The following is a 27072-nucleotide window of genomic DNA, read 5'->3' as shown; positions in this document are numbered from 1 at the left end:
TACAGTTATACCCCCCTCCCCTTTAAAAAAAACCCTCTCCAAATTTGGCAACATCCATCATTGGGAGTCATAAAAAGGGGGCGTGGGGAGGCGGGATGGACAGACTTCTATTCTCTAATTTGAATCAGGAAGATTCCACATCATTTTTTTCCTCAGCTTGTGTGTGTGTGAAAATACAGGACTCAACAGTGGCCTCTTTTCTCTAGCAGAGGTGGGAACATTTTGCCCTATCTGGCCGCTAAGACACACCACTGTCCATTCTTCCCTTTGCACCCCTTCCAGAAGATTCCGTGACAGTTATTCCCAACCCACCGTCAGTTGTGCCAGGAGGAGGGTATCTGCCATTTGATTGGCTGAAAGGCTTTCCCTTCAGCGCCTTCTGGAAATTTATTGGGCTGCTACTCCATGCAGGGGGTTGGGGGAGAGAAAAGTCGGAACGAAACCACTACCTCAGTCCTAGAAAACCTTGCCAGTTTGCAGCTGCCATACAACCCATAATCCCAGGGTTGGTTTTCCTTCAGCACTTTGGTTGGCAGAGAGACTTTAGGGCCCTGTCCATGCTGTTGGGGGGCAGGATGGCTATGAATACCAGGCCCTAGGAATCACCAGTGAGGATGGAGCAGGATTGTGAGGGATCGTGAATGAAAGAGTACTATTGTACTCAGGTCCTGCATGTGGACACATCCAGTTGGCCACTGTGACCGCAGGATGCTGGACTAAAAGGGCCTTTGGCCTGATCCCAGAGTGTGTCTTTCACCCCACGCCGGGTGAAAGATTCCTGCATTGCAGGGGGATGGACTAGATGAGCCTTGTGGTCCCTTCCAACACTACAAGTCTGTGATTCTGCTCTGGGTGGCAGGGTGAGGTGCACAGGCTCCTCTAGGCACCTTGGCAGAGGAGTGCGAGGGTCGGGGGAGGGGGCACCGATACAGCTCCTTGCCAAGGGAGCCTAGGTATACCTCTGGTGGCAACAGCTAGGAGTTAAGAGGCCCATGACGAGTTATTGTAATATGACATCTGTGGAAAGGAAGGACTAAAGCAGAGAAGAGGAGTAGATGATGCAAGGAGGGGAATAAGAGTTTGGAAGGAATATGAGAACCGCTAGGCTAAAGCATGGGCCGGATTGGGTTGAACACTAGGCCAAGAAAAAACCAGAGGTGTATTAATCTTGCAGCGCCTTGGGATTGTTAGATAGGACTGCCATATGTCGGAATTTTCCCAGGCATTACTGGGATTTCAAAGCCAGAATTGATGTCCAGGATCAATCGAAATACCGCGATTTTGTAAAAAAAAAGTATGCTCAAGAACTTTGGGGTGTCCTGGTTTTTACTTTTTGAAATATGGCAACCCTGCTGTTAGAGCAAAGGAACTGGGAATTAAAAGCTATTTCTGACCAGAACTCTTAAGTTCTCTAGGATGTAGCTGAGAGCTGGGGTGGCTGTCTGCTCTGACAATGGGCAGTGTTGCAGGTTACTTGAGTCTCTCATCTTCCCCCCTCTCAGAAATGCAGACCTTTTCAGCTGCTGCACCATCAGCAGAAGAGATCAACCAACTGAAGAAAAAACAGGGTGACTATCTCACGGCCCCATTTGACCCACGCTTTCCAAACACCAACCAGACCAAGAACTGCTACCAGAACTACCTGGGTGGGTAAAAGAGAGGGATATGGCTGCATTGGGCAAAATTTTTCATGCATGGTACTTTTGAGATATTTGGGAGGGGCAGGCTGATAAGATATATTTTATTTGTCAGAGGCTTTTCATCGTATATATGCTTAGATGCCCTTCCTAACCTCTACAGCGTGGGTAGGCAACCTAAGGCCCAGGGGCCGGATCTGGCCCAATCGCCTTCTCAATCCCGGACAGTCCGGGAATCAGTGTGTTTTTACATGAGTAGAATGTGCTCTTTTATTTAAAATGCATCTCTGGGTTATTTGTGGGGCCTGCCTGGTGTTTTTACATGAGTAGAATGTGTGCTTTTATTTAAAATGCATCTCTGGGTTATTTGTGGGGCATAGAAATTCGTTCACCCCCCCCCCAATATAGTCCGGGACAGTGGACCGGCCCCTTGCGGACCCCTGCTCTACAGCTTTATGTATTGTTGTTATTATTCATATAGTATAGCTTTAGTAGTGTGGTGTACTATACACAGAAGTAATAAAGACTCATTGCTAATAAAGTTTTGACTCTGTTGCTCAGATAATAAGGCAGCTGGGGGAAATGCCTGTGAAAATGGCAAACAAAGAAACTGTCTTGGGTATCAGGAGGATCCCTTTTTTTCAACCAAATGCTGCTTTAAATGACATTCTGATACATAAACCAAAAAGTCAAAATTCTCCCCATCTGGAAGTAACACTCTGTCTTTTAAATGAAACTCTATATTCCACTTTAGCTCACCAGCACCTCCTGGAGAGTTTGGGATTTCACCCTAGTGAAAGGATGGGTGGGTCTGCCAGTAAGCAAAAGCCCCCTCCACTAGATCTTTCACACTCCCATTGAGCTCAATAGGGCTTACTTTTTCTGACTAGACATGCATAGGGTTGTACTGTTAATGTCTCTGAAGCCAAAGCCAATAGGAGCCATGTGCTCTTCTGCTTCAGTGTGTCCTGTTGGTAGGTTCAGACTGAGATATCTTATTGGCTAGAGGAACTTTTTATCATTACAGAGAGGGTGACTCCTGCTTGCTGGTACAAAGCTACAGATGATATGGAAGTTAAGCAGACATTAAATGTCCACCAGTGCAGAAACAGGAGTGGTAACACTTTAGAAGTTGACATGTTGCTTCTTTTTCCTTCCTTGCAGATTATTACCGCTGTGTGAAGACCGTAAGAGCCAACGGCAAGGACATCAAGGTGTGTGAATGGTACCACAGGGTCTTTAAATCCCTGTGTCCTGTTTCCTGGGTAAGTAAAAAAGCATCAAGTCAGCTGCACTCTTTCTTTTCGACAATGTCAATGAAGTTGTAACCAACATGGAGTTGAAACAACAGGTATGGTTTCCTTTTGTTTTTGCTTAAAAATGCTCTTTAACGTTTTGGGAATGAAATGGGGCTTATTTTGTACCTTGAACCAAATTCTGGCCTTGGGGAGAGGGATGACAACTTGCCTGATTAAAAATTCCACCCCTTTAAAAAGGGGCAGCTTGATGCAAACGTAGCAAATGATAATTTTTTTGCCAAGACTCAAGTCATGGCCTGCATTTTGGGCAATTTTTAGTATCTTTATGCAAAATCCTTTATCACAGGGGATCCTTGGAGCAAAATCAGATACATAGCAAGATATACTAGCTGAACAGCAGAAATATATGTATGTACACTATATTTAAAGTCACTTCAGACTGCTAGTCTGCATTAAAAAACAACAACTTCCAGTAAGAGGAAAAATAACACAGCAGATAGCTGATCTGGTAGCTTTTTACATGCCTTGAATGTTTTATTTTATTTTCTTATGAGGACTTTCACACAAGAATGGTATCCCACACCTAGTGTCTGAAGTTTTGTTGTTCTGCCTCAGGATCATTTTGCTATCTTAGTCTGCTGCATAGACCAGGCCCAAGATTCCAGGCCACTAGGCTCTTCAGGACTAGCAAAACCAGAATTTTGAAAAATACAGTAACAAGTGCAGAATAAGCTATACAAAACATTTTCTAAATTTGCATAATTTATACGGGTCACAAAATCCAGTTTTCTCAGCATAGAATTTGGATTGCTTAGCCACAGATGGGGAACCTGTGGCTCTCCAGCTTTTGCTGGACCACAACTCCTGCTAGCTCCAACATGGCCAATGGTCGGGATGGTATAATGGGAGTTGTCACCCTAACAACACCTGGAGTTTCCCATCCCTGGCCTAATCAGATTATTCTAGAATTAAAACTTTAAAAATACAGCAAAGTATACAGGCTCTTGATCACAATATTTCTCCCTCAGGTGGGAGATTTTGGAATACTGTTTGAGAACTGAAAATTGTGAATTACGTAGATGATAACATTAATGATATTATTCATTACTGTGGGAAGATATAACTTGATTTATTTTGCCCTAAGTACCACAATGTCTGGGGCTGTTGACTAAGCTTCCGCAACCTCCTTTCTATTTCCCTCCCTTCAGATACAACGCTGGGATGGTGAGCGTGCACAGGGAACCTTTGCTGGTAGGATATAAACTTCAACCTCCCCTTGCCTTATGGACCCACAGCAGATGTTCTTCCAGACCATCTGAAATAACTTGGTCAATTTGTTAGTTACCTCAGCAGATGTGACACTGAGTTAAGGTTATTTTGGTAGGTTTAAAGAAGGGGAAAACAACATAAAATGTTCATTCAAAACAAGCTGAGGGAATAATCATTCTCAATAAATTTGTTCCTATAAATGACAGTGTTCAGGTCATTTTCTTTCCTTTATTTCACCCCCTCCCTCATTCTTATGCATGAATGTTTGATTTATCTCAATCCAATATTGTTTAGACCTTTCCATTATCCTGAGGTGGCTTTTGAAACTGTTGAGCGTTTCTGCAATCATCTCCCTCTGTGAACTCTGAACATAAAAGCCACAGAAAATTGGTACATTTAATTTTCATTCAAATCTGTACAGGTAAGTTTTCCCTAACAGGTCAAACAACAGCTTCAGAGAAATGGAGGTGCTTTTAATTTGGTGGGTGGGGAGCAGATCTAGTAAGAAAGTATTAGGATTAATGGTCTGAATTCCACCCACCAGAAAACTGGTCAGTACTTCTTGTCATCTGACCATGTGGGACACAAGAGGCTTGAAGAATCACAATATCATGGAGCTCAGAGTGACTCTAAGATTACCTAGATCAGCAATTTGCCCGAAGCCAAGGTCCTGCGAGCACATACGAAAGGCACACCCAACATACACTGGAAACAAATGAAAGGTGTGAAGTCAGGTCAAAAACACCCACTCCCTTGCCCACACCCAAGTCTACAGGACCAGGGAAAAGGGTGTAGGGGAAATGTAGGCTCATGTACTGTGCAAGCACACACCCCAAGTCCCAGCTGAAAAAAATGATTGGGGTCGGGGGAAAGCTACACACACCCTGTAAAACAGCCGAAGCGGGTGGGCGAAAGTGCATATGAAAGGGAGTGTGGCAAAGGGGAAGCAAATCTCCGCCCAGAATAATGACTAAGGAAACAGGTGTGGGAAATATATTTATGCACGTGCAGCGTCCAGAGGGTTGGCAGCACTCATGCCCTGGCCCCTGCCAAATACTGTGCCAAATTCTCCCACCCATATGCCATATCTGAGCCAAGAATACTGCCCACAACATTCACACGCCTATGATAGCATGCATACAGACTGAGTGCAGACAACACACTGTTTTTCCTTAGCTTGCAATTGCAATTACTTTTGCTTTTCCTGAATGGTGGGGATCTAAGTGGAGCATATGGCTCCTGATTTCTATGACTCCTATAATACCTGTTCTTTGGCCATGTTGGCTGGGCCTGATGGAAATCTGAGTCCAACAACATAGGGAGGGCCTTCCCAACTCCTCCTATACACACTAGCCATCATGGAGTGGTAGTTCAAAACATCTGGAAGGCAACAGGTTAGGGAAGGCTTCACTAGGCTGTCCCTAAGGCTGTCCCCCAAGGTATCTACCCAATTTTGATCTTTACTATTGCATTTCTTGCATTCAGTTTTACAGTTTTTGTAAATCGCTTCAAGAATCTTGCCAATCTGCACATATCTTCATAGCATAGGCACAACTACAGTGGCTGGTTAAAATGTTGGCAACCTTAGCAGCATGCCACAAAGCTGAATCCTGCACATGGTAGTGGAGGAATACAACCAGCTCTGAGGAGCCAGACTATGCAGGCTTTTCACATAGCTTCCCTCAAGGCCAAATGATTCTGCCTGTAGGCCTCATTGTTTGATGACAGCAAAGCCATCAAATGTCAAAAACCGCACACCCCAACTTCTGATTTTCTAAATCTATCCCCCCCCCACCTCTGTTTAACAGCCTGGGGCTTCCTGCTCCTGCTAGTTCAGATGTCTTTTTAGCCTGTCTGCCCCACTCCCTGCTCCTGCGCCCTCCCCGGTTCTTGGGAGAGGCCCTGCTTCCCAGTCAGTTTCCTGCCCCCCCACCTCTCTTTCCTGCCCCACCTCCTGTGTGTGAATGACCAGAGGCACGGGAAATCCGTGCGCAGTCATCGCTGGACTTAAGTCACACACAGCACACTCAGGAACGCCAGAGCTGAGAGTGGCCACCATACCCGAGTGGAAGATGCAGCCTGGCCTGCTGGATGCGTGAGAGTGGGTGACAGTGGGAGACTGCAGCACCTGGGGACACTCTGTGGAACAGGTAAACATGCAGCATAGCTCCAGAATTCAAAACTGGGGAGGGACATTAAACAGGTGGGAAAATGTGTGTTGTACCCATTTCCTCCTCTGCCCATTGAATCTCATGCAAAGAGAACCCAAAGAGATCTGTCTTTGGCCTTCTTATGCCCAAAACGTCCTCTCAGGGAACCCAGGAGTCCTGGCTCCTTGCTTCTGATTTACCTGCTTGATAGATTCTGTTTCAGAATATATAGTGTTCAGGCCTTCCAGCCTTCACTTTCTTTCTGCCTCTAGAAAGCTCCTGATAGTGTGGAGAAAGGACACAGAACTTAAGATGCTTCAGTTCTCTGCGAGATGTGCAAGTTTACAGGCCTTCCATCCCTAACGTTAGGCAGGGTGAAGCATTCTGATTGGAGGGGCAGATTTAGATATACCTTTATAAAGCAGCAGATGTTGGATTATTTGTTGGCTAGATGGGGTGGGACTGGAGGAGTAGAACACCATTTAGGTTTTCTCCCTCAGGCACCAAAGAAGGGTTTGTGTTGTCCTTGGTTACAGTTAGAGGTGATAAGAGCCAGAACTCATGGGTTTTCTTATGGGGAGACGAAAAGAAGTCAGACACCAGAATTCCAAAGAGTTAAAGAATTAGTACTCAGTATTTTGGAGAGGAACCTACTGATTATGATGGAGAAGCAGGAGGTAGGGTGGGAATGGGCTATGAGCTGATGTGTTTATTGCTTTCCTTCATTGTGTCCCATCTCCTAAAAACCCAGTAGCTTAGGGGGTACCTTTGTGAGGTGTGGCTTCAAGCTATCCTAACCCCTCAGCTCATTTTTTCTGCTTTTCCTGTTGACGTAACTGTTTGATTCAGGGCCTCTGACTCACCCCTTGTGGTCAGGGTGGAAGTACAGGCCTGGTGCCTTTGCTGCCACTTTGATCTGGGTTTGAACTCCACCAGGCAGCTCTCCCCATGAAGCAAAGTGAGCAGTGTGTGTTCTCTGGGAAATTAATCTAGGTCTCTCTATAGGGTTTAGGCAAGGAGAGTGCCTGGCATGAAAGAGGAGTGCAAGGACAAAAAAAAAAATAAAGCCACAGGGAGGGGAAAGGTTTATCAGGCATCAGGGCTGAGCTGAGTGTTGTCTGTGCAAATATACACATACTTATATACAGTATATGGATTTTATTCATTAGTTGCTTCTTCTGTATGTTATATTCACAGCATCTTACAGTGCTATGAGAAAACAGCCAATAAAAAGCATAACATTGAAAGAAAAGAAAATCATACAGTATGATTGCATCTTAAGTGCATTTAACTTGCACGATTTCAAGCATATACAGGCCACTGGCTGAAATCCCACAAATTAAATGCAAGCAAGGTGGAAATCTTAAAACCTCTTCTTACACTGGGAAAACTCAATGCAAAAATAGCTTTTAAAGCTCTCCGCCTTCCTTGGGAAGCAAGGTCCTCTCCGCTTGCCTGCTCCCCACCTTCTGCCTCAGCTGACATGAAGTACAGGGCTGTTAATGTGGCAATGGCCCCAAGCAGGACGGAGTATATGCCCATGCTGCCCAGGGTGGGCGTGCTCCCGAGGGGGGCGTGGCACGGAGGGTGCTCTCCCAGGCGTGGGATAGCCGCTCAGGTGCCCTGCAGCTGGGGTGAAGCGATCTGCCCATGGCAGACATTCGGCACGCCATCTGCCCGCGACTCCCAAGCCACCCCCCAAGCTGTCAAAACGAAGGGGGAATTGGGGAATGCCGCCGGCAAAGCGGCGCAGCTTCCCCCTTACCCTAGTGGCTCGGGGTAGGCTTGGGAATTGTGGGCAGGTGGCGCGCCGAATGTCACCCTCCTCAGTGAGGGCACCCAGGGTGGTCCACCCCCAGCACCCTCCCCCTTCCTATACCCGTGGCCCCAAGATTCCATTGGCCAGGGGTCAGATTACACCCTTATATAATTTTAGGCTAACTGTGTTTAAATTTTGGCTGCTCTAAAACTTTTCCCTGTTCCCTCAGGCTCTCTCTCCTCAAAAATAGTTCAGTTGGTAGAGCATGAGACTTTTAATCCCAGGGTTTTGGGTCTGCGCCCTACATTGGGCAAAACATTCATCTATTGCAGGTGCTTGGACTAGATGACCCTTGTGGTCCCTTCCAACGCTACAATTCTAGGACTCTACAATATGGCCTGGCAGGCCTTGATGAAATCCAGGGAGCAAGTCAAAACAAGGCTTGGTGTGGCCAGGTAAGAGAAAGGTAGAGAAGGAGGAAGTCTGTGGCACAGGACACCACCAAGCTTGTTGCTCAAACCAAAGAACCAACCTGACTGGAAGCTTTTATAGGTGTTGCACCTTATCACGTGATCTGCTCTGGCCAGTTGAAATTCCATATTGCAGATCTCTGGTGGGCCATGCTGTCATCTCCTCCTTTGGCTCAGTGGTGGTGCATAGAAATTTTGTTTTCCTCTCCCCAGATTCAGGGCACTTGGAAATAAAGCCTAGAAGAAGCATGCTGTTTGGGGTTGTCTCTGTGTTTTTAAAGAAAATACAATCAATTAAAGCTGAAATGTTCAGATGTTTCTTGTGACAAATGTTGTAGATGGACAGTTTGCATGGGTCTGCTTATTTTATGCCTTTCTCTCTCCCCCCCCCCCGCATATTCACCTGTCAAAGGCTCTAGGTCCCTGTGACCATGTTCTCGGATGAGCGGAAAGACGGGAGCCCCCGCTTTGGGAAGCTTCACTTTCCTGTTGGCCTTTGGATCAACTCCCCAAAGAAACATTTTGCCAAGCTGGGACGCAGGTGGCCTAGTGTGGGGTCTGTCAAGTAAGTGACTGCCTTGTGGGGCCCAGCTAGACTGATAATGGACCTTGTTGTTTTGCTCCCCTGTCCCTGTCCACCTCTCTTTAGGGTTTATTCAATTAAGATTTCTTTGTATTTTTGCAAACCTTAAAGATTCCACAAGCCCGCTGATGCCGCCTCGTCCAACACGGATGGTGCCATTTTGGCTACATATGAATAGGTACTCAGAGAATGAGTTCACTGTTAGTACATAGGCCATTCTGTTGCTTGTCGATCTGCCTAAAACACTTACTCATTCAGGCAAAAGAGGCACCATGAAATAGTGCAACTGTTAAGAAGATTCACAGCCCTGGGACTGGTCCATCCATGATAAATCACCTCTCAGGAATTACAGAGAAGAAAACTATAGCAGGGTGGTCTGTGTATGTGGACTTCCGTGCCTTTCTGACATCACACCATTCCGGTCCTCACATCTATTTGCATAATTGCAATCCTTAGCAGTAATTGGCAATGAGCAGCTGTGCATTCCATGCTACCACTGGCTCTCACCTCAGACTAAGTTGTGTACTGTAGCCTTTGCCTGGTTATGCAGCATTCAGGGAAGCATCATGTGCTCTGAACCACCACTATGGGGTGGGGTGCCAGGGCTACGTTACAGGGGGGTGGGGAATTAATTCAAAGTTAATCCATTCAGAAATCGTATGGAATATTTTAGGAGGCAAAGCACACAGCAGAACACAAATGTGTGATCTGTGCTAATGAAATGGGGACTGCAATGAATGAACATTCTCCGGGGCTTGGGGTAAAATGAGCAAAACAGACAAAAACTAATTTGCAATCAGAATTGAACAAGAACTTCTCATAACTTTTTTACTCAGAAGTGAAGAAAAGTATTGCTAGGCTTGCCTTACATCAGGAAAATTCCTGACATGTCCTGGTTTTCAGGTGTAAAAGTGCCGTCGGGGGAATTTTGCCGAATCATATGTATGGCAGGAGTGGAAATAGCTCAAAAAGCTTAAAATCAATTTTGGTGGGTTTCTTAAAAAAAAGCTCAACAAGTTTGCAGGTGTCAGGAATTTAACTTTTTGAAATATGGCAACCCTAAGTATTGCTAAACTGTCCCCTTCACCTTTGTTTTGGCACCAGTCATTTCCTGATCCTGGCAGCAGCAGTGATCACACTTCCAGTAATTTCAGCTGCTGGTGGGCACCAGCAACCAGAACTGTTGCAACAGGGTGCTCCCCTCACTTGCAGGAGAGAGGAAAGACACAGAAAAATGGTGTGCAAGGTCTTATAAAGACTTTTGAAATTCCCATCCTGTAGATCAAGCCCACCCCCAGAAACATCATGCATACATCACAGAAAGGAGGGGTTGAGGAAGGAGTTGTGTTGGTAACCTGAGTGTCCTGTCACCTGGCTGGTTCCCCCTTTCCCCCTCCCCATGAGTACTTTCCAGGTGACAGAGGGGAGTTTGCAGTTTCCTGCCCCCAGAGGGAAGAGCTGATTATTGTCCTTTGTTCCAGTCTGTGCTGAATCCACTCCCATATGCAAGTTCTTTGTGATCTTGATGGTCTTCTGTCTAGGACCATCAGGGTTGGCATAGCAACTAGGCAGGGCTCCTGTGGATGTGCTGGTATGCTGAAGGGATTATGGCTGCCCTGTATCAAACTTTCCCCATTTTGTTGTCCTTCCTTCATGGAGTAAAATAAAAGTGGAACAGTGCAAATCCGATGTATGGTTGATTTTCTATGAATTTATAACAGAAGCGTAGTGTATGTAGTGTGTGAGTGTGTGTGACGTTTGTACAAACTGAATGATTGGGGGGGGGGTGTTTCCTGCTACAGCTTGATCCAGCAGGCTCTTCTTATATTCTTATGACTTGCCCAACAAGCTTTGAGGCAGAGCAAGTTTGTTACAGTAGATCTCTCACCTCTGAAACCATGCGGCTTGGCCACTGCATCATCCTGTCATTGTGGTGCCACCCTTGCTGAATCTTTGAGTCTGTCTATCCTCCTCACAGATCGACATCCTCGGATACAGCCAGCCGTGGAAGTGAGCCTGTGGAGATGCGCCCGGCCACCAAGAATAAGGCCAGTCGACACAAGAGGATTTCAGCGCTCTTCCAGCGGGGTGGGACCGGCGTGCCCACCAGCGGAGGAAGAGGTCGCTGGGCCAGTGAGAAGAAACTGGCCGATCTCATTGATCCACTGCCCGAAGATCGAGTTGAGCCCCCGTCGCAGGGAGAAGTGCCAGGGATCCTGAAAATCTATGGAGGCGACATCTCCACAGGTGCCAACTACAAGAGTGTGCTGGCCACAGCGCGCTCCACTGCCCGGCAGCTGGTGCAGGAAGCGCTTGAGCGCTACGGCGTGGCGCAGGCCAATGCCGAAGATGCGTATGTCTTGTGCGATGTGGTTGGCAACGTCCATGGCACAGATGGCTCCTGGCAGGCCCAGTATCTCCGTGCAGTAGGCGATTCTGAACGCCCGCTCGTGCTGCAGGATGTGTGGAAACCCAAGACTGGCTGCACACGCCGTTTTGAGATCCGCCGACGATGTGATGTGGAGAGGATGGCAGAATGCGAAGATGGCGATGGGTCTGGTATGTGCGGGGTTGTTGGTAGTGGGTGAGGCTTCCAGGGAACTGTCAATAGATGCTCTTCTGGGTCCTAGGTCTCAATTCTGCTCTAGGGTTTCATGGTGTTTTCAAGTTCTTTAGAAGCTTGGCTTTCATTCATTTCATTTACCATCCAGTTAGGTTTCTAGAACTTATGATTTGTCAGGAAGAGATCAAAAAGCTTTGCTGCTTCAAAGAGGCTAATCAACTTCATTGTCAAGTGCTTAATTAGCATGTGGAATTTGTTTTGCCACAATATGATGTGGCGATGGTCTTTAGTTTAGTTGGCTTCTAAAAAGGTTGAGGCCAATGCATGGAGGAAAGATTGATTAATGGCCATTAGTGCTGAGAGCTGCAAGTATATTCAAGGGCAGTATACCTCTCTGAGTACCAGATACTGAGGGCTAAGTAACAGTGCTCTCTCTCTAAGTTTTATTTATGATTTTCCAATAAACAAACATACATTGCATACATTGGATTCCTAAGTACTCACACATTACATTTTTTACAAGAACAATTTTATTTATATTGGAATGTGGGCACACAGGCAGCTGCAAGGGGAAACCGAATTCCAGGGGCTACAGACTAATGTGGTCCCCTTTCACACATTCCATACATGTAAATGGAGCAAAAGTCCTTAACTAATTGAATAGGAGAAAGAATTCCAGCTCCTTGTATACAAATATATCAAAGGGGAAGTGTGAGAAAATTATTTCCCCCCAAAACTGCTTGGATATTTCCCAGTACTCCTTCCCTTCCATGGGCCCCCAACTTGGGAGAATTTTCAAAATATATAGGTTAGGTTGTTACCTGGACTGTGGAATGAAAACATAGTCCTGTGACTACCAGCAGCTGCTCAGTGAGGGAAACAGAAACCAACATAGGTAAGGGTATTGTTTTTATTTTGCATGACTGTTCATATAGATTAGATTTGTCTGTCTGCCTTCTCTCCCTGCCTCTTCTAGGTATCTCCCAGGCCCGTCGGCAGCAATCTCGCCGTTCTCGGGCCGCCTCAGGAGGCCATGTGGCCCCCAAAGAGAGGGCGGACAACCTTTCCCTCCGTCGCAGCATCAGCGAGATGAATCTCAGCACAAAACGCCGCAGGGACCGCAAAGGAGTGCTGAGCATGGCGGTTGGGGAACCACAGGAAGCGGCTGAGGAGTCACGACTGAAGGCAGCCGAGGGGGCCGAGGGCACATCAACTCCTCCAGCATCTGAAGCAGAGGCCATGGATGTGGCCAACTTGGAGCAGCTCTCCCAGTGCCTCATACAACCACCAACAGAGCACCCCTATTTCCTACAGTTGTTGGGCTACAATGAAAAGCAGGTAGGTCCACTTTCCTGCCTGGAAAATTGGGGCAGTTCTAATCTTTTCCAACTCTATGGTTTTGATGAAGCTGAGTGACTGTGGGATTCAGGGTCCTTCAGGTTCCATGTCAACATAGAGTTGGAAAATACTAGAAACTTCTGCTGAAGGAAGGTTGGTTGTCCTCACCCCCACCCCTATCAGCCACTCTTGCCCTCTCTATTATTCTATATTGTCAGGAAAAGAGAGCAGAATTAAATAAAGAGGGATCTGCCTAGGCGTAGGGGAGAAATTCAATCCACTTTGGATCTGAATGCAGACTTAACAGATTCACATTTTCTGAAACCACATGTAAACTGAAACACAGCTATCCTTCAAAATTTGCACTTGTCTGAATTTTGTGATGCAGTTCTTTAGCCAAATAATGTGTACAAGCATGTGTCTATAAAGGGAAAGTATTTAAAAAGTGTGTATTAGTAATAAATAAATATAAATAAAAATGCATTATATTTGGCAAAAATTCTGGTGAAATTGTGTAATCTCATGGGAAATTGCGTATGGAAACTGTACATATAAGGAGAAATGTGCACTCAAATGTTGACAATTTTTGTGAAGGTTTTTTTAAAAAATCACAAACTATTGCAGAAATGTGTAGAGCTGAACTTAAGACTGCAAAAAAACAGAAAGAAAAGAAACTGGGATAAACTGAAATTGACAGACGTGTCCACCTGGAGGCCTGTGGAGCAAACAGGAATGAATGACCAAAGCAGGACACTTCAGTGTCAGGCCACAGAGAAAGGTGTAACCCAAGCCTGAGTGAAGTTAAGATGATCCACTGAATTTCTTCAAGCTTAGTTCAGGCAACCTCTTAGAAGAAAGGGAGCAAGATTTCCCATACATTTACTTGGGGGTGGGTGGGAGGCCTTCTTCCTAGTGATCCACAGTTGAGCTGCCAGTAGAAAAACCTCTGTTGTGGTGACTTAGGGCTCATCCACACTTCCTTTTGTGCTGAGTTTCTAGGCACAGAACTGGGATTTCAAGGTCTGTGTCCAAGCATTTCCCCCACTTCTGCTGTTTTCCCTGGGGACACCCCCCCTAATTTACTGCTGAATTGGAGCAAACAGCAAGTGGGTTTTCTGCAGATTCAGTAGTAAAATGCAGGTTTTTCTGGGGAAACCTGCTCAGGCACAGACCGAAATCCCAGACCTGAGTTTAAAAGGAAGTGTGAATGAGCCCACAGTGGAACTTTTAGTTGCTGCATCAGCCACACTACAGCTGACCTGTGACTATTTGAGCACCCAGAGGATCTCTTACCCCTCCAAAGCCTCATCTTTGTTTCTGTTGCATCTGTTGCTCCATCCCTTTTGCCTCTGGCTCCACCCACCACTGGTGTGGGCCCACCCCTAAGGAAGGGACTGAAGGGACTGAAAAGGTTTCCCACCCCTGGCCTAAAAGGCCAATGTTTTGACCAAGTGTCCCACTGGCCCAACACATGCACTTGGGGTAACTCAGGGCCACTAACAGGAATAGCAACTGCTGTGGCTGATCTTTTCTTCCTGTATTGCTCTATTCCCTTCTCTCTCTTCACTAACAGGAGTTTGTAATCCACGTGATGACACGCCGCCGACACATTTTCGGCCGCCCTGAGCGCTGCCCGGCTCCGGACCAATCCAACTATGTGGACACGTTCCTGAGCGCTCCAGACATCCTCCCGCGCCACTGCTGTGTTGTGTCTTCGGTGCCCCCCGCAGACCCCAGCCAGCCCCGGGGCTCGGCCATGGTGCGGCCCTTCCGGGGAGCGTTGATAACCCACAACGGTGCCCCACTCCATCGCCAGGTGGAGCTGGCTCCTGGAGACTTGCTGGGAATGGGGCAGCACTTCCTCTTCATGTACAAGGACCCGCGAGCTGCAGCTGTGCCGCCGGCCTGGCTGCCCAAGGCCTGGGTGTCCCCAGGGTTGGTGGGGGCCTTGGCGTGCCAGGCCTGTGGCCGTTCCCTGCAGGAGCGCCAGGAAGCTTTCCGGGCCTACCTCAAGAGCCGAGAACCTCAGCTGCGCTACCGGCCCCAGGAGCAGGAGGCCCTCTTGGCTGAGATTGTGAGGCTGCAGGAGGCGCCAAACTGCAGGTTGGGCCCTGCCTTCCTCTTTGGGCTCTGCCTGGAACACGCCGCCCGGGAGCTGGAGCCAGGACACCTTCCCAGGTTGATAGCCAGAATCGCTCAGCTGGTCAAGGAGGCTGTTTGGGTAAGTGACTCGCAGTTTGGTTCATGACCTTTGCGCCTGCCTCTTTGACGTCCTTCCCTTGTATTCCCTCCACCTCCATATCCAATTCTGAAGCCCTTTATGTAGGTCTGTGTATGTAGCTATTAAGATGGAGTTGATAATCAGGCATGGCATGGAAGGAATCCAGCATTTGGAGCGTTTTCACTTTCACTAAGAAACGGCGATGGTAGCAAGAAGCTGGTTCTTATGGTTATAGGTAAAAACATGGATCCTTCTGGCCCTTAAGCTCTCCCTGAAGGCAACTAAAGTAGTTCTAGCTAAGCAGAATTGGAGCTGGTATAAGAGAGCATGTAGGAAACACTGAGTTCCTAAGAGGAAGTTGTAAATGTAATGAAAGGAAATAGATTTCCCCCATCAGTTCCTTCAGTACCTGTTTTCCATAGACTTCTTTCCCTTTGGCTTTCAGGCATGGAAAGGGCTCGAGGCTACTCTGTGTTGGGTTCCAAACCTCCATAATTCATTTTATTTTTTCATATCCTTCTTCCCAGGAGAAGATAAAAGAGATTGGAGATAGACAGCCGGAAAAGTAAGTAAGAGCTAAAGTATGTCTCATATTTGGCTTCCGGAAGGTGCTGTTCCACATCTCACAAGATGTTTGGGAGGTGCTAAACTTAGAATCTGAGCAGTTTATCCTAGCTTTTGTCAAACTGTTAAATTGTTTCCTAGGATGAATTCTTGAAGTTGCCATGTCTGAATGCAGTCCTCATGGACACATTCTGGTATTAAATGGGGTTGGGGTTGATGCCAGGGACCATAAAGGTGCAGGGGTAGAGTGATGCCTCTACAGCAAACAGCACATTGGGCATTTTCAGTTTAACACTGGTAGGCCAGGCCCTTTTTCTCTGTCTCCAAGGGAGCTACAGACTTTCTAAGCTTCAGTTTGCTCCACTTTATTTGATGTAGTGGTCTAGTGAATAAGTTACTTTTGACATAAAGAGACAAATATCAGTTAGGTGACTAGCAACTGAATAAATATTGTGTGTTGCATGACAAATTATCTTGCAGGTGAAGATGAAGACATCCTTATATTGTTTAGTTCAGGGATGAGGGAACTGAACAAGATGCTCCCATTGTCCCCGATAATTGACCTTGCATGCTGGGGACAACATCTAGAACGGTGCTGTTCAACCCTGGGCCCCCAGATGTTGTGAGACTACAGCTCTTATCACCCCTGACAATTGCTTAAGGCTAAGGTGGCAATTGCCTAAACTAAGCTGACAAGAAGATTGGAGTTGTAGCCTGACAACATCCAGGGATCCAGGCTGAAGGACTCTGATCTAGAAGGCCACAGGCTCCCCCTTCCCTGGTTTAGTTCCTTCCAGCCTTCTGAAGCTTTAATACTTCCCACTCTTGTATAAGTTACTACCTCCCAAAATATTTGCATGTGTCAGCTCCTTCCATCCACTTCTATGAAAAAACTTAAATTTTGGCCTTTGTATGATAGATCTTTGTGCAAATAACATTTCAAAATCAATAGCATGATAACTTGCTGGGGGAGGGAGCATAACTGATATGGGGTGGCAGGAGGAGGCAGATTTTCTGAAGGAGAATATTAGTATTATTTTCACCATTAAAACAAACAAACGGCACATGTATGCTCCACTGCTGGAGAGGAAGAAGCACACTATAATTGGGGACAAACTGCATTTTCTGTGATGCAAAAAAGATAGTTCAGTCAAGGGTGCTGTGAAAAGGCAACATTTCCATTGCGGTAGTTCAGTTGTGGGAAGGCAATTTGTACTCACTGCAGAAATGAGTAACAACTGTAATGCATCCAGAAGGGTCCATAGGTAACAACATATTAGTAAGTCCTCCTTAATAATATAGCCAGCACAATAGCAACATTGCAAATGTGGAAGGCAAATCCACAAGTAATGAAGACCTAAGTCCCTTGGAAGCAAAGTTCACATATGTCAAGAAATCCTGAACTCGGTGTGAACTCTGAAAATTTGTGGAATGGATTGAATTCCAAGTAGTCAGCCCAGCTGTTGTTTTAATGCCCCAGCCAAGAGTCAGCTGCCTCTGGGCAGCAGGTGAGAGCACCCTCCTGTCATTCGGCAGTGCGCTAATCCCCCTTGCGCTGTCTGATCCCTGCAGCCAGCAGGACAAAGGAGAATTGGGAAATCTCAGCATCAAGGAAGTGGCTGCCGACTTGCGCCCCCTGATGCTCTGGATGGCCAACGCGATGGAGCTGCTCAGCCTCGTGCAGAAAAGAGTCCTGGACATTGAGAAGGACCTGGACTTGGAGGGTGAGCCAAGAATCCTGAACATTCCCTGGGGTCAGAGGAGGATGGAAGGGTAGTTGTTTGTCAGGATACCAGGGTTCTCTAGAACATACATCAGAACAGAGGGCCAAGAAGAGACAGATAAAGAAAGACCCTCAGGGACAGAACTTGATGACTGAGGGCTGTTTGGGTTTTCCAGAAAGGGGAAGGGTTCAAATAGCAAGGGAGCTTATGGTTTCTGTGGGTGCCTCCAGACGGTCAGTATTTTACAGGAGAGATTCAAGCACATAACAGAAAATCCAGTTCAGATGGACTGAAGCACTCTTGTCGTGCTAGCATAAGGAATGCACATTGAACAAATTTTTCGCAGTTATTAAAGTGACAGGGAAATGCATTAAAAAGTATGGGATGAACAAATAATCAGTGGGAAGACGTGGAAACACCCCACAAACAAATCAGGATGGATGCTCATTGTCACAAAATCTCCCCACAAACCAATCAAAACAAATGCTCAATAATGACAGGACATAGCCCAACCTCTGCATAAGCTTTGTGGTGGAGCCTTATGTGAGGGACATATCACAGAACTCTCAAGACACTCTACACACTGTTACCAGATAAATAAGGCATTATGCCAGTTTACCAAGGCCTCCCCCAGAGAATCCTGGAAATTACAGTTTGAGGAGGATGCTGAGAAAGCTGCAGTAAAGATGCACTACAGCGCTACAGTTCCCATCGCAGAGCAAATGAGTGGGCAACCAGTTTGCTTTCCTGTGATGTAGCTACACCCTGAGACTTGCTCTCTTCCCCCATCTCTGCAGGAGCTTCCCACAATGCATTGCTCTCCAGTGACCTGGAGACGTGTGATGAGGCAATGGCTGTCTTGGACGAAGTCATCATGTCCACATTTCAGCAGTCTGTGTACTACCTCACTAAGGTGGGTGAGCAAACTCTTGACGGTAAAGCCCCCCCCCACCTCCCCTTCTCTTCCCACCCACCCTTTGTAGTAGCCTGTGTTTCTCATCCCTTTCCTCACCCAGCAGACTCTCTACTCGGCTCTTCCTGCCTTGCTAGACAGTAACCCCTTCACGGCCACAGCTGACCTGTCCCACGTGCCGGAGCTCAGCAGCATGCCAGAAGGAATCCAGGGGACCCTTGCCATCTACCAGGCCACGCTCGAGTTGACCCGTGACTGTGACCTGCACCCAGACCTTGTCTCGCAGACCTTTGGATATCTCTTTTTCTTCTCCAATGCCTCGCTCTTTAACACTCTCATGGAGAGAGGTGAGCCTAGAATGAGCTCCTGGCTTCTCAGGGTGGGAACTAGAAGAAAGGCTAAATAGCCCATTTTGTGAATGAGCAGGGCGCTAGAGGATGCCCTCCCATTGCTCCCATTTGCACGGGTCCTGCTTGTGGGTTTACTACGGGCATCTGGTTGGCCACTGTGCGAAAAGGATGTGGGTCTGTTGGTCTGATCCAGTTCATTTTGTGCCTTAATGCTGCCTAGCCTCACATTGTCTCACAGCTTCCCTGCACATAGATCAGGATGAATGCACTGTGAAACAGGTTGTATGAAAGCGATTCTTGAGTGTGTGGAGGAGCCAAATGGAATAATAGTGATAGTGTGAGACAGACTAGGACTCCTGGTTCTTCTGAGAAGCAAGTGCAATCCAGTGAGACGCAGGGTGTGTGTGGATCAAGGCAGTGAGTTATAATACGTGCTAGATCTGAGAATGTTTTCACAGTGAGGCATAAATCACTTGTAAGTTACATTTTGAGAAAGCAAAAGAAGTAAGAGAGACAGCTCTCTTATTTCTTTTTCTTTTTTTGAGGGAGCATTCCAAACAGAGTTTCACTATTCACATTGCAAAAATGCCCAGGGAGAATGCCTGAAACCTTTCTTCATTGCCCCTGACTAGTGAGAAGAACAAATCCCCTCACAACCCTCCCCCCTCCCTCTCCTGTTTCCTCCTATTTTCTGTCCTGGTCTCTGGTGGAAACAGGCTGTTTCCTGCCTGTCCCAGAGTTCAGGGCTGCCCCCAGGCAGGACAGGAAACAAGCAGGCTGGCTTGGGGCGGTGGCTCCCTCATTCAGCATTGCAGAACAGAGGGGGATGGGCAGGGGGTATCCCAAGATGAGGAAGGTGGAAGATCACCCAGGCTCTATGTTCTTAACATGCTTTCCCCTTTTTCCAGGCAGTTCCCACCAGTCCTTATTCCAGTGGGCCAAGGCGGTGCAGATCCGAACCAACCTGGACCTGGTGCTGGACTGGCTACAAGGGGTGGGCCTGGGGGACATTGCAGCTGAATTCTTCCGCAAGCTCAGCACCACGGCCAACTTACTGTGTGTGCCCAAAACCAGCTTGCTTCAGGTGATTCTTCCCCCTTCTTGGGACTTGAGGGTTAGGGTGGCAGCGGCTCAACTCTTGGGCATCAGAATCACACACACACATACCACAAATACTAGGTGTCACCGTTTTTATCTGGGAACAGGTGGCTGAAGGCACAGAGGAGGGAAGCTTCATTTCTCCCCCTTTCCTCTTTTATGGTCTGTTTCTTTAAGATGAGAGTGTGCTGGAGAGACTATTAAAAATGAACAACATTTTGAAGCACCCACCCTCCTTGCTTTGTGTAGGAATAAGGAAGCCTGATTTAATTGACACAGGTGCAGGTTTCTGCAAGTCCACACCAGTGCAGGTTTTCCTGTTGGGCTCAGAAAACAGTACCTTGAGGTTCTCAGTTTCCCTTTAAAAATTTTTTCTAGTCCCTATGGAAATAGATGCAGGCATCTCAGAAGCATGACATTTGTACAAATGTGTTGGCTATGTTGCCAGCCCTGCTGCTGATGCCTCCTTATATCTGACAGAGGTCAAATACTTCATGTAAAAAACCCACCCTTAACAACATGCAAATATACTAATTTGCATAAAATATGCAAGTTGCAGAATCCCGCATATCTTGTTGCAGAATAGTATTCATGTTTGTATGAGCCAATCTGGATTCATTGGCTCTTCCTACCCTGTATCTGCTTGGGGGAAACTCCAGTCTGGGATTGAGTTGGTTTACCACTGTCACAGGGGTAAAAGCTATAGGGTGGATGGTTGTGCCTTACAGCTAGGCCTGGTGTCACTGAAGTGGCCTTTCTGTATCTTCCTGCTAACACTTGGAAAGCGTTTTGCCAATAAACTGCTTAGATCAATTTAATTAAAATCTCTTGACTGAGAAAGGGAAGGCTTTTCTCGTTAAGCAGTCAGCATCTTAATTTTTCTTAAAAATGTGTTTGCTTGTCAAAACTGCAGGTGGCAGCTGCCATCTTAGAAGAGGCACCCTCCTGCCCAGTGCTGTTTTTCTAGGGAAAAAATGTGCCAGAACTCACCATGAACACCTCCCTCTTTCTCTTAGAATGGCTATGGTGCCCACCTGGGAGGTGCAGAACTGAGTTCTGGAAAGTTTCGGCTGAAAAAAAATCCTGCTCCTTCCCCTCCCACACGTAGGAAGGCATGCCTCTCCTAAGATGGCACCTGCTATGCAGCAAGGCTATACAAAGGAAGAATGTTTCTTCTTTCAAGGCTATTTTTTCATTCATAAGGAAATGTTATTCTTTTAATATGTCAATTATCACATGATTTATCAAGTCTAGTTTCTGCCCCTATTAAGGCAAATGCTGCGGTTGGCATAGAGAAAGAGCTAGCCAGTCACGGCAGCCGCTAAGGAAGAACGGGTGTTTTGTGGGTCTTTTTCTTCCAGGGTTTATTGCTAACCTCTCTTTTCGCTGCTGCACACAGACATCCTGGTCTCGCCTGAGAAATGACTATCCAGCACTGACCCCAGCTCAGCTCCAGCACGTGCTCACAAATTACCAGCTGGGACCTGGGCGAGTGTCTCCTGAATGCTGGAGCCCACCTGAAAAGGAAAGAGACGAGATTGCACACAGTAAGTCAAGGAGATGCTTTGTTTTTGACCCACACAGGGCTCAACTCCCACCACCTCTGGCAGGATTTCTGTGCCCTCATCAGGCAGAAATTCAGCAAGTGAAGCTTTCCCCATCATTGCATTAACTCCACGTTAGGGACCTGCCACATCCTACACCAAACGCCCATCCCCCTGCTACCCCCCTCCCTGCCCTCAAAATGTGGAAATTGGAATGTGAAAGCATTTCACATCTCATGTTATTAGCAATTTCTCCTATAGTCTCTTACCAGGAATGTATGAAGGCAGTGCTATTTTTGTTTGGACTGGTATCTGTGGCAATCAGCACTGTTTTGTTTCTGCTGCAGTTCAGCTTCTGCCAAAAAAATATGTTTTTCATCTCTGTCTGCTATGGCCAAACTTAATGTCCTTAATTTTAATGACATAATTAATATACAATTCCACACCATTTCAGTGCAAAGGAAACACCAGGAAGCCCGGGGGAAGGGGGCACGTCATCTGCGGACTAAAAAGACAAGAACAACAAATGCTTCTCGCATTTGCTTGCCTGATTTCCACACCTGACCACAAACAGTCACACAAACTGCAGCCATTTCTGTCCCTACCTCTTATCTAGAGGGTGTGATCCATGTGTCATTTAGAGTAGAGCTACTGGTGCAGTTGCCCAGGGAGCAGCTGGGAGCGGGGAGACGGGTCTGAGACAGACAGAGTGGGCCTCACATTTTTAAATCTACGCAGGGCACTGAAATTTCCAGCTAATCCTCTGGGTGCAGCAGCCTCGAGAGCAGCTTGAGCACACCTGTTGTTTTAGAAATGCCTTGTCTTCCCACAGGTGACATATTTGAGAGTTTCACAGACCACCCGCCCCTGATCCTTCCATGTGACGGTTTCCGCTTGCGCCTCTCAGAGCCTGTGTCAGACGACACCCTCCATCGCCAACTCACACACCTGCGACGTTTCCTCTGGGAGCTGGAGCGCGAATCTCTTCCAGCCAACCAAAGGGCAGTGTACGGGCTGGATCCCAGCCAATGAGAAGCAGGGTACACACCACCACAATGATCAAATGGCTCCTGTACCCCTGGAAACCCTTGCCAGTGGACAGACGGAAACCCCAAACTGATTTCGGAAGGGTGGAATCATCCGAATCAGTTATTGCTTGTCTGAATACAGGATTGTCCTGAAGGTCAAAGGTCATTGTGACATCTCAGGCTTTCAGTTGCAGCCTCGTACCCACTGCCGGAACCTGGCGGCAGACACTGATCTCAAGGACCAGAAGCCCAGAAACTTCTCTGAGAGATCAAAGCTTCTCCCTGACCCAAACTTCGCTGTTACTTTTCGGCCCTGTGAAAAGCATATATTGTTTATAGCAAAAGCTATGTAGTGCTTTTTCCTCAAATGCAATAAAATTATTAACTTGTGACAAAAACGTTGGATAGATATTTTGATGTGATGGGAAACTCCCATTTTAAAAAATCCATCTGTCTCGGGAGACAATGGATGTATGCAGAGTCACATGTGCCTTGAACATGCATAAATGGGGAGTTGCACAGTGTTGCAGGACAGGAGGATATTAGGAGTGCAAGGAGGAGAGTTTCTTGGTTACAGGACTCCTCATAGGCGTATATTTGTTTGGTTTTGATTGTGTGTGTGTGTGTGTGTCTGCATGTGAAACACTAGGTTGTAGGGAGTGGGAGAAGAGAGGTTCTTTGGTGTCTTCTCCACACAGGCCTTGCTGTCTTTGGGACGTGCCTCTTTCCCATTGTCCCAGGCCACAAGTGCTATCTTTGTCGGTGGCGTCAGGTCCACGGCTGCTCCTGGAATTAATCTCTGAAATCTGAGCCTGGGAAAGACCTATGAGCTCACCCTGTCCACCCAGCCAGCCACCCACACCATATGCAGCTCCCAGCAAAGGAATCGTACCAGGATCTGGTTTTGGAGTGATCCGAGGATATCACAGCCAAGGTGTAAGAATCCAGAGCCATTCACCTGAGACACGGCAGTGGCTGGTGTGGAGAGAAGGGCAAGGGAAAGAGCAGCCAATTCAGCAGACATACATGGGGTGTTTCAGCTCTGAGTCATGAGGCCTCTTTCCCTGTACTGTCCGACTGCCAAATGCAGCAAAATCGGGAGACTGGCGCACACATACAGCCTGGTCCTTGGGGAGGCTGGAGGGTATTGCTCAGAATGTAATATGCACAAAATCCTGAAAGGGCTGCAAGGGTTCTTAGAGATCATCCTTGCTTAATGCACAATCCTCTGGGAATGATGTAACCAAGGAAGCCTTCACAGGAACAGCCGCCCAGTCTCTGTTTCAATACCTCAGCTGAAGAAGAGCCCACCACCATCTGAGGCAGCCTGCACCACTGATAAACAGCTCTAATGTCCAGCCAAAATCTGCTTCCTTGCTATTTCCAACTTGCATGGAGTCATTCAGACACCAGAAGGGAAAGAATACACCTATGTTGCCCTGAAGGGCACCTAAGGCTGTAAATCACCAGGTTTCTCATTAAAATGCACAGGGAGGAAGAAAGAACTGGGCCAGGGCTTGTGTTAATCCTTAACGAGAAAAGCAGAGTGTGCTCTTCGTTATCTGCATGCCTTTTCACTTGGATATTCGAACGTACGCTCATACAAAATGTTTTCTGAGACATATGGCTATGCCTCCTGTAGAAATCTATTATAGCAAACTCACTTTTTTATTTCTCCCTTTTGCACACAGGTGCATGCATGCCACAATACCCCGTTGTCCTCTCTGTCTGCTTCACTCACTTTCCCAGCCCTGTGCTTTTGCATTCCCCATGAGGGTGTCCTTTTCCACATAAAACCAGGAGGGGTCAGTGTTGATCATCCATTCACCCCCCATATGCTCGTCCCATCATGCACATACCAACCACAGTGAAGTTTGGGCACACATCTGCACATTTTTCCCTTGGTGTGTGTGCGCGCGCACATGCACACACGCATGACCTTTCGCTCCAACTCCAGAGCTGGTTGGGCTCCAGAGGAAGGTGGGCCCAAGGGTGGTGCCAAGGGGCAGGGCCCAAAGCAGGGGGGCAGGACAGGGAGCATGTCTGACTTTAAATACCCTGGTCAGAACCTGATCCGCCGCGTCAGTGAAATCCAGCGCGGGCCCCTGACGGCTGGCAACAGGTGACACCTGTTGTGTGAAGAAACGCTCTCTGTGGCCCGACAGCAGCCGCAGGGAAAGGGCAAAGGGGAGCCAGCGAGCGCCCACCTCCGTCACTCTGGGTCTTTTGCAGTGCCGGGCTCGATGATGAGAGGACCCCTGTTTTGATCGCCAGTCTCTGCGCAGCGACACAGAGGCCTGCTCAGTTTGCATTTAGAGCTACCTTGAATTGCACAGGATGGTCATTTCTGTTTCCAGCAAGGAAGCTCTCTGTCCTGTAAACAGAACCAGGGGCTTATTTTCAGAGCCAGGAGGGCTCAGGTCTGGAACCCTCTGGAGAAACTTTAAAAAGAGCAAAGAGGGACCTCCCACAAAAAAAATTTCACTTTACCTGCACATGCACCAAGAGTTTCTGTCCAGCCATGCCTTCCTGCAGAAGCTGCTAGGGTCTCAAGCAAGACAATTCACCCACCTCCCTCCTTGCTTGGTTTTCAGCTTCTCTTTTCCAACTGTCACTCTTATTTCTCTGTGTCCCTGTTTCAGCTCCATTTAACTTTGCCTGGGAATACTGAGTTTGCTGTTGGAGGGAGTGACGGCCTCTGTGCATGTGCGAAGTATACACCCCTCACTGCAGTGCAGATGGCTTATGCAGATGCTTCCAGATGCCTTTCCGGTGTTGAGCACACAACTGCTATAATTAAAAGGTTAGGTCGCACACTGCCAAATTATTTGTCAGCAAAAAAGCCATCCATACAACTAAAGCACATTTAAAGCAAATGGCTCCCCACCCTGAAATAATCCTGGGAACCATAGTCGTCCCCCCCCCCCCGAGCTACAATTCCCAACACTGTGAACGAACCACAGTGGCCATTATTCTTTGGGAGAAGTCATTTATGGTGTGTATGGAAGCCATCCAAACTTCTAATCTTTCAGATTAATCTGACTTGGTATCCCCAGCAAACGTTTTCCTAAAATCCCCATGCTTGTGCTAAGGGATATGTGGAGAAGTCAGAATTCCTGGGTTCCCTAGGAAAATCATGAGCAAGCCACCTTCTCATTCCAGGTGGAGCCAAAGACAAAGTTGGGATAGAGAAAGCTTTCTACAACAGGGACGATTCCCCCTTAAAAAGTCAGAGGTTTCTATGCACCCACCCACATACTGCTCCTTCATCTGGGCAAGCAACATGCATTGTGGCTGTGTACACACTATTACCTTGAAAGCACATTCAATGCACATCCCCTCCCGCAAAGAATTCTGGGCACTGTAGTGTGTTAAGGGTTGCTGGGAATTAACTCTGCAAGGGATAAAACTACACTGCCCAGCATTTTTTATTTTATTTTTTGCGGGGTGAAATGTTCCAGGATACATTGCAGCCAGGCGAAAGCAGCTATGGAGGATGCATTGGAGGGGCAGTGAGGGGTTGAGACCAAGGGAGTGGGGTATGGTCTAGGGAAAGTCCCGTGGACCAGACAGGGAGGTCCAGAGAGCTTTGCACCCCTACCCAATGCCTGAGGAGTCCAACCTCAGCAGCAGATGTGTTTCCTGGGAACTCCTGAGTTTCTTGGAAAAGAGGTAGTGACTGTGAGATGACACCCAGGGGCGTTGTGTGGAAAGAACTGAGTTCCTGGAGAAAGAGAAAAAATGGTGGGCGGGCGATGGTGCTTAGGGATGAGAGCCAGTGAGGTGTAGTGGTCAGAGTGTCAGACTAGGACCTGGGAGACCACAGCTCAAATCCCCACTGGGCCATGAAGTTCACCAGGTGGGGTGACTTTGGGCCAGTCACTGCCTCTCAGCCTAAACCTACCTCACAGGGTTGTTTGTGTGGGGATCAAATGAGAGGGGCTGTATTCTACCTTGAGTTCCTTGGAATAAAAGGCGAGATATAAATTGTATGCATTAATTAATAAATAAATAAAAGGGGAGCGTGCGGCGGGACGGGGGCGCTAGAACACCTGGGTTCCTTGAAGAAGTCGGGGGGGGGGGGTCCACTACCAAGTACCAGCCCTCGGTGCTCGCAAGGGATGCTGCCAGGACTCCTGGATGTCCCAATAGCAAGATCTCCTGGCCAGCATAAGGAGGCGGGACGGTGGCGATCTGTGGGGAGAAGAGGGCGGAGGACGAAGACGGGGAGGATGGCGGAGGGGGGTGGTCCTTGCTGAGCCAGCAGCGCGTTCCCGGTGTCGGGTGTCGCGGCAGGTGGCACCCTCGGGGAGGGGAGGGGGCGCATGGCAGAGGCACGGGGACATCCCAGCTGCCCGGGGAGGGGGGCGCGGTGGCGTCCGACCCCCAGGCGGGGGGCAGAGCCGTCGGCCCAACCCTCTCCTCCGGAGGTCCGTGCGCCTGGCCGTCCCTCGCCGGTGCCATCCTCACCTAGGCAGCGAGGAAAAGAAGGACGCCACCCCCTCCCCCCCGGAAAGGCCGCCGGCAGACCCTCCCGGAGAAGCCGTCGGGGCGGACGGTTCCCAGCGCCCCCCCGAGCCAAGCAGAAGGAGGAAGAGGAGG

The 27072-nt window shown here is 47.8% G+C and overlaps 2 protein-coding genes and 1 long non-coding RNA gene across 8 annotated transcripts; 2 read left to right on the top strand and 1 right to left on the bottom strand.

Annotated features, from left to right (window-relative positions):
- Nucleotides 1–295: 295 nt before the first annotated feature.
- On the top strand, nt 296–4365 carry COX6B2 (cytochrome c oxidase subunit 6B2). Of its 2 annotated transcripts, none has more exons than XM_083582176.1 (4): nt 296–505; nt 1503–1646; nt 2802–2902; nt 4105–4365. In XM_083582176.1, the coding sequence occupies exons 2-4, from the start codon at nt 1505–1507 to the stop codon at nt 4156–4158; spliced, it is 297 nt and encodes a 98-aa protein (XP_083438302.1). In that variant the 5' UTR covers nt 296–505; nt 1503–1504; the 3' UTR covers nt 4159–4365. The 2 variants fall into 2 exon arrangements, with proteins under 2 accessions (XP_083438302.1, XP_083438303.1); XM_083582177.1 differs by lacking the exon at nt 296–505 and adding an exon at nt 585–608.
- Nucleotides 4366–4481: 116 nt separating this feature from the next.
- On the top strand, nt 4482–22868 carry RASIP1 (Ras interacting protein 1). 3 transcript variants are annotated; one of them, XM_083582102.1, is made up of 12 exons: nt 4482–4586; nt 8957–9109; nt 11106–11686; nt 12667–13028; nt 14602–15249; nt 15777–15814; nt 17386–17537; nt 18335–18450; nt 18554–18797; nt 19709–19884; nt 21298–21445; nt 22275–22868. In XM_083582102.1, exons 2-12 carry the CDS (start codon nt 8976–8978, stop codon nt 22472–22474), a joined length of 2799 nt encoding a protein of 932 aa, XP_083438228.1. In that variant the 5' UTR covers nt 4482–4586; nt 8957–8975; the 3' UTR covers nt 22475–22868. The 3 variants fall into 3 exon arrangements, with proteins under 3 accessions (XP_083438228.1, XP_083438229.1, XP_083438227.1); XM_083582103.1 differs by lacking the exon at nt 4482–4586 and adding an exon at nt 5544–6315 and having other exon boundaries at nt 18557–18797; XM_083582101.1 differs by lacking the exon at nt 4482–4586 and adding an exon at nt 5544–6315.
- On the bottom strand, nt 4805–10205 carry LOC310747614. 3 transcript variants are annotated; one of them, XR_014540958.1, is made up of 4 exons: nt 9378–10205; nt 8607–8811; nt 5430–5545; nt 4805–4870 (listed from the first exon to the last, which is right to left on the bottom strand). It is a non-coding gene; the product is annotated as an uncharacterized lncRNA (long non-coding RNA). The 3 variants fall into 3 exon arrangements; XR_014540960.1 differs by lacking the exon at nt 5430–5545 and adding an exon at nt 6516–6594 and having other exon boundaries at nt 4810–4870; XR_014540959.1 differs by lacking the exon at nt 5430–5545.
- Nucleotides 22869–27072: the final 4204 nt, after the last annotated feature.

This window comes from Podarcis filfolensis, assembly GCF_964270895.1.
Source record: "Podarcis filfolensis genome assembly, chromosome: 13".
Lineage (NCBI taxonomy): Eukaryota > Metazoa > Chordata > Lepidosauria > Squamata > Lacertidae > Podarcis > Podarcis filfolensis.
The sequence above is the reverse complement of the archived record's forward strand: the minus strand, read 5'-3'. Positions and strand labels throughout refer to the sequence as shown.

What these genes read in the sequence shown, in the direction of transcription:
- RASIP1 (XM_083582102.1), top strand. Translation starts at nt 8,976, where the DNA reads ATGTTCTCGGATGAGCGGAAAGACGGGAGCCCCCGCTTTGGGAAGCTT. An exon ending in GGAGATAGACAGCCGGAAAA is followed by an intron (nt 15,815 to 17,385) that starts GTAAGTAAGAGC and finishes TGATCCCTGCAG; the next exon opens with CCAGCAGGACAAAGGAGAAT. An exon ending in TAACACTCTCATGGAGAGAG is followed by an intron (nt 18,798 to 19,708) that starts GTGAGCCTAGAA and finishes CCCTTTTTCCAG; the next exon opens with GCAGTTCCCACCAGTCCTTA.
- COX6B2 (XM_083582176.1), top strand. Translation starts at nt 1,505, where the DNA reads ATGCAGACCTTTTCAGCTGCTGCACCATCAGCAGAAGAGATCAACCAA. An exon ending in CTGCTACCAGAACTACCTGG is followed by an intron (nt 1,647 to 2,801) that starts GTGGGTAAAAGA and finishes CCTTCCTTGCAG; the next exon opens with ATTATTACCGCTGTGTGAAG. An exon ending in CCCTGTGTCCTGTTTCCTGG is followed by an intron (nt 2,903 to 4,104) that starts GTAAGTAAAAAA and finishes CCCTCCCTTCAG; the next exon opens with ATACAACGCTGGGATGGTGA.